The sequence below is a fragment of the Erinaceus europaeus genome, chromosome 12 (assembly GCF_950295315.1).
Source record: "Erinaceus europaeus chromosome 12, mEriEur2.1, whole genome shotgun sequence".
NCBI lineage: Eukaryota > Metazoa > Chordata > Mammalia > Eulipotyphla > Erinaceidae > Erinaceus > Erinaceus europaeus.
In genome coordinates, this window is record NC_080173.1 from 95,203,037 (window position 1) to 95,215,513 (window position 12,477).

The following is a 12,477-nucleotide window of genomic DNA, read 5'->3' on the forward strand; positions in this document are numbered from 1 at the left end:
CAGTGAGCAGTTGCACAGGGCAGGGAAGATGCTGGGCGCACTGGGTCTGTTCTGAACCAGGGCAGCTCTCCTGTAGCATGTGGTATCCTTTTAAAAAAATATTCATTTATTCCCTTTTTGTTGCCCTTGTTGTAGTAGTTGTCGTTATTGATGTTGTCGTTGTTGGATAGAACAGAGAGAAACGGAGTGAGGAGGGGAAGACAGAGAGTAGGAGAGAAAGATAGACACCTGCAGACCTGCTTCACCGCCTGTGAAGCGACTCCCCTGCAGGTGGGGGGGGGCTCGAACAGGGATCCTTACATCGGTCCTTGCGCTTTGCGCCACATGCGCTTAACCTGCTGCGTTACCCGGTGGCCTTTTTTTTTTACAGCTTTGTCACTTACGTGGACTTCCACCCCAGTGGGACGTGCATCGCTGCTGCCGGCATGGACAACACGGTGAAGGTGTGGGACGTCCGCACGCACCGACTCTTACAGCATTATCAGCGTAAGTGTCCACAAGCAGCCACCGGGGGGCAGTGTGATGCTGGGTGTCTGCTCCGTTGCTGAGGCGCCTAGGTCGGCCTGAGGAGGCTCCCGTCTGTGGGCATCTCCATAGGTGGGTGGGTCGTCCTGGCTTGAAACCTTGGCCAGGCAGTGGAGTGTGGTGCTGCCAGGCACCTGCCCAGCACTTGGGTACCCACGGAGGAGACAGAACCGCAGGGGTGTTGGGGGCGGCCCTCTTGTGTTTCTGGCCAGGCCCACTTGTTAGCGGCAGCCCATGTTACGGGTCCTCCCTGAAGTGGAGGCTCATCTTCTAGGGCCGAGGTGACAGTCCTTGATCTCTGGTGAAGGAGGTGGGTCTGCCACAAGAGGTCAGTGTTGGGCTGAGAGAGAGTTTACCCAGTAGAGTGCCTGCTAGGAGCTTGACTCTCACCCTGCCACCACTTGGGAGCATCATACAGAAAGGAGCAGGGTGGTATTGTGGTGTCCTGCCTAGTTCTCTCTCAGCCTCTCAGCCTCTGTCTAGAAAAGAGAGGAGGGGAAGATAGCATAATGGTTATGTGAAGAGACTGTCATGCCTGAGGCTCCAGAGCGCCAGGATCAATCCCCCACACCACCATAACCCAGAGCTGAGCAGTGCTCTGGCTTTAAAAAAAAAAAAAGTCACTGGGAAGATAAAAAACTAATAGTTATGCAAAAGGACTTTCATACCTGCAGTACCAAAAGTTCCAGGTTCAAATCTTAGTACTACCATGAGCCAGAGTTGAGCAGTACTCTGGTGAAAAGAAAAAGAAAAAAGAATTGCTGGGAGCAGTGGTCAAAAAGAGAGAGAGAGGGAGCTGGGCGGTAGTACAGCAGGTTAAGTGGGTTAAGTGCAGGTGTCGCAAAGCGCAGGGACCGGCATAAGGGTCTCAGTTTGAGCCCCCGGCTCCCCACCTGCAGGGGAGTCACTTCAAAGGCGGTGAAGCAGGTCCGCAGGTGTCTGTCTTTCTCTCCCCTTCTCTGTCTTCCTCTCCTCTCTCCATTTCTCTCTGTCCTATCCAACAACAATGGCATCAATAACAACAATAATAACCATAACAATAAAACATCAAGGACAACAAAAAGGGAATAAATAAATAAATAAAATAATAAAAAAAGATAGAGACCTCACCTATGGGGGGGTTCACTTCACAAGCAATGAAGCAGGTCTGTAGGTGTCTTTCTCTCCCCCTCTCCTCCTCTTCTCCATTTCTCTCTGTCCTATCCAACAACAGCAATAACAACAACAAAAGCAACAAAATGGGAAAAAATGGCCTGCAGTAGCAGTGGATTCATGGTGTAGGCACCAAGCCTCAGTGATAACCTTGGAGGCACACACGCGCGCATGCGCGCGCGCACACACACACACACACACACACACACAAACACGTTAATGTTGGTGGAGCCTTGAGCAACCTCTTGCCTCTCAGGATCCTCACAGACATGGAGCCCGGAGCTATGGAAGGTTACTTAGCAAGGGGTCAGACTCGGGAGCCAGGGCCATAGGTGGCTGGCCTGGGCCAGTGTCCGACTCCAGGTGGGAGGTGGGTGGGGGTAGACTTGGGCGTGAAGGTGTGAGGTAGCTGCAGGATTGGGGGTGTGGAACTGGCCACGAATCACTCAGGTGAGGGGATGGTGCCCAGGAAAGAACTGGTGACGGGCTGTGGGAAGAGCTGGGAGAAGAGTGGGAGGCTGCACGAGGCGGGCTCAGGGCTGAGGCCAGGGAGGAGCTCCGTCAGGATTGCCTTACTGACTCAAGACTGACATGTGTGGGGCCTGGGGCTCAGAGCTCTTCCTAGCAGCTCTTGTGAGGCCTAGCTAGTGATTCTCAGACATTTGGTGACGGCACTTCCTTGGGGCAAACAAGGTGAGCTGACTGGCCAAGGGCAGGTGGGTCCTAATCTTGAAAGGCTCACGGTGAGTGAGTCACATGACCCACTGACATCTGCCTTCCTCAAGGGGCTACTGGGGGCGGGGAGGACGAGTTGGTCCATGACAAGAACTTAGAGTGAGTGCTGGCACGAAGTGGAAACCAGGTGTAGTGTTTGACCATGGCGGCGATGCTGACGACTGTCTCTAACTTGGACTCAGAATCTGGTGTCTAGGCCAAGGGGGTTACTTAAGGTGTGCAGTACCAGCACCCACCACCAGGTGGCAGACACTGGCCACAGCGTCTGGGTCTTTCCTCCGCAGGAGCCCTGAGGCAAGAGGTGAGTGGGCCATCTGTGCCCAGTATCCAGAGAGGACTGGGCGGTGCATGCGGGCGTGTGGGGGGAAATCGGACCTGGAAGTAGGTTTCAGACTCAGGCAGGAGCTGATGCTGTGGAGGGTGGAGGGGCCTGCTGAGCCCAGGAACCTGGGGGTGGGTGGGCTGAGACCACAGCCTGGGTCTCTGGTTGAGGGGCCACAGAAGGACAAGGTCAGATAAGAGAACAGCGTCTGGAATGAAGGGCGTGAGCCCCTCTCCCAGCACGGGGCAGCTGAAGACAGAGCTGGGGACGGAGGGCGTGTGGCGTCTTGTGGAGGGGGGCGGGCAGTTGGGAGGAGGAGTGACAGTAGTTGGGGAGACAGAAGGGGGCTGGTCCCTGGGTTCTTGGGGGGGATGCAGACTTGGAGGTCAGTACTTGCAGGGCTGGGGGGTGGGTGGGCACATCACCCAGCGTCCAGGGCTGTGTCCTGAGTGGACCTAGGGGGCGTCCAGCCTGCTCTTACCACTCTCCTTTCCTCTCCAGACAGTGAGCCTGCAGCCTCTTCCTCCTAAGCTGCTTCGGATAGAAATGAGAAATTCCAGGGGCTTGAAGTCCCGCCGTTAGTGTTACTAACGTCAGTGTTAGTTCCCTCTATTCCCTGCCCAGAAGCTGGCAGCAGGGCATCAAGCTCACCCCTTGCCTCTGGGCTTACCCTGAGGGACTTGATCTGGGCTCAGGCCTCTCTGCTGCTGGTGGTGGGTGGTCTAGGGAGTTCCCTTTGCCCGAGAGACCCTCCTGTGCCCCTTAGCAGCTGCTCCCCTGCTTCCAGAGTCACGGAGAGCTATTTGGAGACTGAGCCCTTGGGAAGGGATCCTGGGCCTCTGGTAGCAAATGTCTGAGGTAAGTTCTGTACCTCAACCCAAGCAAACCTAGGGGCTTTTTTTTTTTTTTTTTTTTTTTAAGATAGAGACAGAGAGGCAAAGAGAGTGAAACAGACCACGGCACTGAAGCTTCCTACAAGGTAGTGGAGGCCGGGCTCAAACTCTGGGCCCTGCGCCTGGCAAAGCAGCGCACTCTTCCGGTGAACTACTTTCTGACCCCAGGGAAAGGCTTCTTAGGCTCCGGTGACCTTCGGCACCTGCCCCAGTGACAGCATGACTTTGGGCACGTGAGGTTGGTGGGCTCTTCCGAGAGGATTTGCTGCTTGATGCTCCAGCGTGTCCTGTGTCCAGCCAACCTGCGGTCGAGTCCACGCAGGGCACTTCCTGTCCTGTGCCGGGGCTTTAGGCAGCGGGCGCCGTTTGTGGAGGGCCGGCTGCCCATCCCCTCCCCTGTGCAGGGAGCTTCTCGGCTCTGACCTGTTGCTGCAGGGAGCAGTTTTGGTTTCCCAATTCAGCAGCAGTTGGCGGGGCTGCTGGAGCCCGTGGAGCACCAGTCCCCAGGGAGGTGGGTTCAGCTCCATATGCTCCAGGCCCACGTTAGGGCTGTTCAGACAGCTGAGCGGTGGCCCCCGTCCCACATCCCAGAATGTGGTCTGTGGCTTGCACACACAGCAGGCCCATTATGCAAGCACAGACTTGCTGGTCAGGGAGGTAGGACTCCGCCACTTCACAGATGGGGGGTTTGAGGCTGGCATGCTGTGAATCTGAGTCCCCAACTCAGGGTCTCTGCGCTCTACCCACCACCCACAATATCTCCCTCATGCTGTCTGATTCTGGTCACTTACTTGCTTGAGGCCGCTGGGAGAGCTGGCTTTGGCTGTCCAGAAGCTGGGTTCTTACATGCCGCTGTGTCTCCTTCGTACCCCTAGACAGACTGTGGAGGGCGCTGTGTCTCCTTCGTACCCCTAGACAGACTGGGGAGGGCGCTGTGTCTCCTTCGTACCCCTAGACAGACTGGGGAGGGTGCGGCCAACCAGGAAGACCACCCTTGGCTTCACTTGCTTCGCTTTGTTTCGCGCCACCAGGATTATAGCCGGGGCTTAGCGCCTGCCCAGCTCCACCACTGCCATCAGCTTTCTCCCTTCCGCTAGCTAGAGGGTGAGAGGCAGAGAGACCCCGCCACACACACTCGCGCTCCTGACGCAGCCCCTCTGCAGCCGCTCCTATGTGGTGAGCTGGGGCTCAGACCTGGTTCTCGCGCGTGGTGCTGGTGTTTGTTCTCCTGGGTGCCAGCCCCATCGACTTGGTGTTTTGAGACTGAAAGGGTTGGTGAGCAGCATGCAGTCCACCCGGGCTTGTCGACAAGGGGCTCTGCCCCGCCCTCCCTAAGTACGCAGTTAAGTGACAGTCACAACGAGAAGTGTTTGGAGTGTCTTTGCTGCTGGCATCAGAGCCTCCATTGTATTTGCAAACCTGAAGCCCCTTCATTGGTAGTGCCAGTTACGTGCCACGCGGAGCCGCCCAGCGCAGCGAGCTTCACTCTGGGTAAAGCCTGGTCTGCCCCAGAAAGGTGCCTTCTGCTCGAGCACCCGGGCTTCCCCTGGGTCCGGTGGCAGGTCGGGAGCCCGCTGGGCACCGAGTCAGTGTTGCTGAGGGGCCTCTGTGGGCAGAGCTGACAGGGAACCCACTCCCACAGGCCATCTGCCGTCCACAGGTGTGACTGGTTCTCCGTGCTTGGGACAGGAGCTGTTGCAGCCCTGGCTTCCCGTCCCGGGGCCCCCGGTGACCTGTGCAGCCTCTCTGTGGACGTGACTCTGGCATTTGGGATGGAGAGCAGGGGTTAGAGCCGGGAGCCTGCGGCCGTCACCCAGCACGAGCACCTGCTGGAAGAGCAAGCGGCCTAGACTGCCGGCAGCCGGAAAGTGGGGTGGCCCTGGACATCACTGCTCAGAGCCCCATGAGAGGAAGCTCTTGTGGGGCAGCTGAGCCCCGGTGGCTGCTTGTCTGACAGGACGGTTTATGACGAGGTCTGCCTGGAAGGGCCCCTGGCTCCATCTCTGCAGAGCCAGAGAGGCCGGCGGGCTGGTGCATCCCCCCAAATCTGGCATGCTGGGCCAGGCCTGCTTCTGGAATAACTCGCTCCTGATGTTTTCACCCCAGCCAGGAAGCCTCTGATAGTCCTGCTGTTCCGTAGCCCGGGAAATGGTGTAGTGGTAGCTTGGGACTTGGGGACATGAGGTTCCGGGTCCTCTCCTCAGTGCCAGATATGCCAGAGAGCTGCCTTTCATCTCTGTCTAATGAAATAATAAATCAGTATTGGAAAAAAAAAGAGAAAGGGAGTCAGGTGGTAGCACAGCGGGTTAAACGCAGGTGGCGCAAAGCGCAAGGACTGGCCGTAAGGATCTTGGTTCGAGCCCCCGGCTCCCCACCTGCAGGGAAGTCGCTTCACAGGCGGTGAAGCAGGTCTGTAGGTGTCTGTCTTTCTTTCCCCCTCTCTATTTTCCTCTCCTCTCAATTTCTGTCATGTAACATCAGTAACAGTAACAATACCAAGGGCAACAAAATGGGAAAAATGACCTCCAGGAGTAGTGGATTCACAGTGTGGGCATCAAGCCCCAGCAATAACTCTGGAGGCAAAAAACAAAACAAAAACAGGAGCAGGGCTTTGGATCCCCTTCCTTGGGTGGGTTTGACCCATGGGTGGGAGGGAGGCCTTGGCATGACCTGGGCCCACCGTCTCCTAGCCCACCTTCTGCCCTGCCAGGGGCTACAGAAGCGAGAAGAACGGACAGACGTGCTTCTCTGTAGATCTCAGGAAGCAGCTTGAGAGGCAGCGCTTAGGGGGCTCAGGGGAGGCACAGCAAGGTCTGTGCAGGCCGAGCTGCCTTTGGGTGTCAAGAGCAGGACACTGCCCTGGGGTTGTCCCTGTCCCGTGGTGTTTTTGCTCATGTCCCACTGCGCTGCCTGAGCAGCCACTTATGGGCACAGTCAGCTCCGTCTGCCCCAGGAGAGCAGGGTGTTGGCTCTCAGCCTGGAGGTGCACCTGGAGCCTCGACTGGCTGGACCCTGAGCTCCTGATTTCCTGACGACTTCGTGTCCTTTAGCCGCTCAGCTGTGTGATCACAGTGACCGCTGACGGCTTGAGTGCCCTCTGGAAGGACAGCGGGTAACACTAGACAAGCACCCCTTCCTCCTGCCCTCCCCAGAGGCAGCCCTGCTCCCCAGAGCCCCTGTCCCCACCCCTCTTCTGGGTCCACAGACCTGTGATTCCGCACAGGCGCTACTGTCATTTCTTTCTTTTTTTTTTTTTAATTTCTTTATTGGGGAATTAATGTTTTACATTCAGCAGTAAATACAATAGTTTCTACATGTACAATATTCCCCAGTTTCCCATATAATTAGATTTTCCCTCCACTAGATCCTCTGTCATCCTTCTTGGACCTGTATTCTCCCCACCCGCCCACCCTAGAGTCTTTTACTTTGTTGCGATACGCCAATTCCATTTCAGTTTCTACTTGTGTGTTTTTTTTCCTGCTACTGTCATTTCTGCTGCCGAATGTCCAGTTCCTGCCAGGGTTGGCTGTGGCTTATGCCTCTGCTCTCTGTACCCCTGATTCCCATAAACCAGGCGGCCGGTCCTCCTATGTGTCCGCGGAACTCTGTACACTCCCTCCAGAAGCTGGCTCTGGAGAGCCTGTCACCCGTCTTCAGTCTGTCTCTTAGAATTCCTGGTGCTGAGAGAGTGGCCAGGTAAATGCCGGGTTCTGTAAGCTCTGGTGTCCTGTGGAGTGTGCTCACTGACTCACTCCCAGGACACACCAGCACAGGAGTGTGGGGCTGTGTGCCCTCCCTGGGGCTCTGCTGGGGCTGTTTTCTGGCAGGTGTCGCGTGGCTTGGAGCTGAGGAGTTGCCGTTAGGACCCGCCTTTATGTCGGTGGCACTTCTGACTTGGAACTCTGATTTTTCTCAGCACCACTGTAAGAAGCCATGCTGTTCTTGCTTTGCATCCCCACATGGCCTGCTGGGCCTGGCTCACCCACTCGCCAACCTCTAGAATTCTGAGTTCTGTCTGACACTGAACAGAGTTGGGGACTCAGCAGAGCACCCAGTCTCCTTGAGTATCCAGCGGTCAGTGAGGGACTTGCTCCTTGCAAAGGCCTCATGGACTTAACCTGCTTATCTTTCTTCCACTCTCTCTTGTTTTTATCTAATTTTTTAAAATTATTTTTATTTATTGGATACAAGCAACCAGAAATTGAGAGGAAGGGGGATATAGACAGAGAGACACCTGCAGCCCTGCTTCACTACTCATGAAGCTTTCCCCTTGTAGGCGGGGACCAGGGGCTTGAACCCAGGTCCTTGTGAACTGTAATGTGTGCACTCAACCAGGTGCGCCACTGCCCAGCCCTGCCCTGCTTTTGTCTCCATAGCCTCGTGGGAACAGGTGGTCTTCACAGGAGTGCAGTGGTCAGGAGTCACTGAGGTTCACCTGGCCCCATACGGCTTCTCCTTTGGGGTGGTGTGACACATCCATATTTTGAGGATTTCGGTTTTACAAGGCAGCAGTAGGAGAGATCACACATAATGCTGAAGTTCTTTCTTTCTTCCTTCTTTCCTTCCTTCCTTTCTTTTTTTCTTTCTTTTTTTAAATTTGTATTTATAAAAAGGAAACACTGACAAAAGCCATAGGATAAGAGGGGTACAACTCCACACAGTTCCCACCACCAGAACTCTGTATCCCCTCCCCTCCCCTGATAGCTTCCCTATTCTCTATCCCTCTGGGAGCATGGACCCAGGGTCACTGTGGGATGCAGAAGGTGGAAGGTCTGGCTACTGTATTTGCTTCCCCACTGAACACGGGCATTGGCAGGTCGATCCATACTCCCAGCCTGTCTCTTGTTCCCTAGTGGGGCAGGGTTCTGGGGAAGCGGGGCTCCAGGACACATTGGTGGGCTCGTCTGTCCAGGGAGGTCCGGTTGGCATCATGTTAGCATCTGGAACCTGGTGGCTGAAAAAGGAGTTCACATACAGAGCCAAAAAAATTGTTAACTAATCATAAACCTAAAGGCTGGAGAAGTTCATATGAAGAGCTGGGGGGGGGGGGTGTCTCCATTTTGTGGATAGTACTATTTTAGTTATATTCCAAAGAGTCCATGACTATACTACTTTTTTTTCCCCCTGAGCCTGACATCTGATATGCAGGTGGATCTAAGTTATTATCTGGGGAGATGATGGCATGGCTAAAAAAAGGACCAGAAAATTGGATCAGGGAAGAGAATAGCTCCCAGATATGGGAAAGGTTGTATAAATACTGTTGACTATAAACTCCATCAATTAGATCTGATCTGGGCCCCATATTCAGCTTAGGAGCCTATGTGACCACTGCATCCCTATAGATCTGAGCTCGCATTCTGTGGTCATGAGTAGGAACGTTCCAAGCTTCCCCAATTTCAGGACCCATCTTCCTCAAGTGGAATGTAGAGTATGTCGTCCATCCTCCCTTCAGAGGATGGAACATCCTCTACTGTTGTTGATCCACATGCTCAAGTTCTTATTCTGCTCTAGCTCGACTGCTGGGGGTGGTGGTGGATGAGGCAGAGGGATCTCTTGGCTCTTCTGGCCTTTCCACATCTGTTCCCTCCTTCCTGAGACTCCCTCCACCTGTGCTGGGATCTGGGTGAGTCTTCTGCTGTCTTTTGATTGGCTGCTGTATCAAGATGTCATTTTAAAAAATCGTTTAATATGGAATCTGAGAGAAACCAGGGCACTGCTGTGCACACAGTGCTGTGGGTTGAACCAGAAGCCCCTGCCATGCAAGGCTAGTGCTCTACCTTCTGAATATTCTGTGGACTACTCTTGGAATGCCATGGTTTATCTACTAGATTTCTTTATCTATGATCTCTCATTTACCAGAGCACTCGACTAGCTCTGGTTTACAGTGGTGTGGGGAATTGAACCTGGGACTTTGGAGCCTCAGGCATAGGAGTCTCCTTGCATAACCATTATGCTTTCTGGTCCCGTGCCGATCCCAGTTCAGGGCGCCAGATGCCGGGCTAGCTTTGGAGGCGGGAGAGAGATGACCAGGGACTCATGGCTGAGCTGGGAACGCAGTTTAGTCTTTATTGAGTGGGAATGCATTTCAATCTAGCTAGCTCTAATCACAATCCTGTGATTAGATATATATAGATCTCCTGAGGCGGAAGTGTCGGGTCAGAAGAGGATGTACATAGATTAGGGGGTGGGGAGAAGGAAAAAGCGCACAAACCAGTGGGGATTAAACAAAACAATGATTATGTAAATAGACCACAAGTAATGCAATAGAAGGGGTCTTAGAAGCAGAATTTAGAAGCAGACCAACATTTCCCTCTTTCTTTTTAACTAATGGCCATAGTATCAGGAGTGTGGGGTGAACAGAAACATATATCGTACAGGCATTTTCAAAAGAACTGGCACGTGGTCCAGGAGGTGGCGCAGTGGATAAAGCACTAGACTCTCAAGCATGAGGTCCTGAGTTCAATCCCTGACAGCACATGTACTAGAGTGATGTCTGGCTCTTTCTCTCTCCTATGTTTCTCATAAATAAATAAATAAATAAATAAATAAATAAAATCTTAAAAAAAAAAAAACTGGCACAAGAGGAGGAACAAGTAGGAGAGCAGCAAGAACCAGTGAGATGCCAAGGGGAGGCCTGAGCGGGGCGTTTCCTGCCTCAAAGGGCAGTGCCTAGCAGGTGAAAGGGCATTTCTTGCCTCTGTGGGCATCCCTTGCCTCTGGGGGCATTTCATACCTCAAAGGGCGTTTCCTGCCTCTGTGGGCAGGACCTAGTAAGGACGGGGGGTTTTCCCGTCTCTGAGGGCAGAGCCTGCAGGCGACGGGACGTAGCCTATAGAGTCCCAAGGCAGATGGCTGCAAAGTCCATGGACTGCTGCAGTCTTTGAGAAACCCAGCAGCGTAAAGGGAAGCTGCTTTAAAGTTGTATAAAGTGTCCAAGAGGTGTACCAGTAAGTCCAACAGAAGTGTCGGTTCAAAGCAGATGACCACGGAAGAAATGCCAGGGGATGAAATGCTGCACGTCTGTCTCGATGGGGAAGATCAGCCACCGGAATTCCGCTTTTCTGTAGAGAGTGAGCTTTGGAGTCTGTGAATCTGTTTCTTCAGGTCGTACCAGGTCTCATCATTGGTTTCGGGGGGGGGGGGAGGCTGCTGTAGTCGTGCCATCTTGTGGGCGATGTCAGAGAACGGGTCCAAATGGATTTCTAGGGATTCCATTTGAGCAGATGCTTTTTCATGTGAAGATTTAACAGCTGTAATTCACTTACTTATGAAGCAAAACTTGTAGCAGATTAGAAGTTTACTATAATTGATTACTCCATTATAATTGGTTTAAGTACCTTTATAATTTTGGAAGTCCTTTCTAGTATGATTTCAAGGTTGTTTAAACAGTATAAGCTCAATAGAAGAACCATGGTTAGAAGCCTCAGGCATGAGAAACATTAGCATAATCATTGTACTATCTACCCCGCCCATAACTCATACAGTTTTCAGGATTAAATGTTTCATATTTATACCAAGACGTAAAAAAAAAAAAATCAAAAGAGGAAAAAACAATTTTTTGGATTGTTTCTGGATGTCTCTAGAAATCATGGCTGTGTCCAGCGTTTTTTTTTTTTAAGTCAATGTCATACAAAAATTCAGTCATTCAAATCACTCTTATGAAACGCAACTGAAAGCAGACAGCAAACTTAAGATATTCAGAGAGAACAATGAGGGGGGAATTGAGAGAAAAGTGGTAGGCAGTTTTTGCTTCTTTCACCTTGAACCAGATTATCCAAATCTCACCATGTAGTATCATGAGTCCCCAGAGGGTGTCCTAGTCCAAAAAGCTCTTCGAAATTCCATTTAGGGTGCTTCTGATGGTTTCTTCTGGATTGCTGCAGGCACCCATTTTTAAAAGTGTCTTCCCATCGGAGAAAGAATCTAATCAGGAGAGTAGAATTAACCACGTGTCTCCATTCTTGGGAACTGCCAGGGTACTGGAGAATGCTCTTCAAGTTAGAGTAGTCCTTCACGGGAAACATGCAAGAGGAAGTCCAGAAAGTCCCAGAGGAAATCTCCACGCATCTCCCAAGCTCTACGATCACGGTCATAAGAAACCAAAGTTCCCGGTCAGGGAACCAAAGTGTGGCCCAGAGCAAAATGTAGTCCTTCTCCTCAGGAAACATGGGAGAGGGAGTCCAGAAAGTCCAAGGAGAAATTTCTATGCATCTCCCCAGCTCTACGATCATGGTCATAAAGAACCAAAGTTACCGGTCAGGGAACCAAAGTGTGGCCCAGAGCAAAATGTTCCAGAGACAGAGAAACTGTCTCATGAAGAAAGAGTAGAAGCTTTGGGAAACCTCTTCATAAGTAAGGCAACCCATGGCCGATGGGTAGCCAAGTTTACTTATCTGGGGGATGGGTGGGTTAGGTCCCACGTTGGGCACCATATGCCAGTCCCAGTTCGGGGCGCCAGATGCCGGGCTAGCTTCGCAGGTGGGAGAGAGATGACTAGGGACTCACGGCTGAGCTGGGAACGCAGTTTAATCTTTATTGAGCGGGGATGCAGTTCGATCTAGCTAGCTGTAATCACAATCCTGTCCTATATATATCTCCTGAGGTGGAAGTGTCAGGTCAGAAGAGGATGTACATAGATTAGGGGGTGGGGAGAAGGAAAAAGCGCACAAACCAGTGGGGATTAAACCAGTGCGAACAAAACAATGATTATGTAAATAGGCCACAAGCAATGCAACAGAAGGGGTCTTAAAAGCAGAATTTAGAAGCAGACCAACAGTCCCGCTCCTAGATTTCCTTGTTAATGAAAGAGGAGAGAAGAGCATCACTCTGGCACATGCAGTTCTGGGTGAT

The 12,477-nt window shown here is 52.5% G+C and overlaps 1 protein-coding gene across 3 annotated transcripts in view; it reads left to right on the top strand.

Annotated features, from left to right (window-relative positions):
- POC1A (POC1 centriolar protein A) overlaps window positions 1-12,477 on the top strand; it is an 89,092-nt gene that overhangs the window by 13,192 nt on the left and 63,423 nt on the right. For all 3 annotated transcript variants that reach the window (XM_060204561.1, XM_060204562.1, XM_007527315.3), the window contains exon 6: window positions 371-486. In XM_060204561.1, the coding sequence (XP_060060544.1) occupies window positions 371-486 (116 nt within the window). The remainder of the gene's footprint in view (window positions 1-370; window positions 487-12,477) is intronic.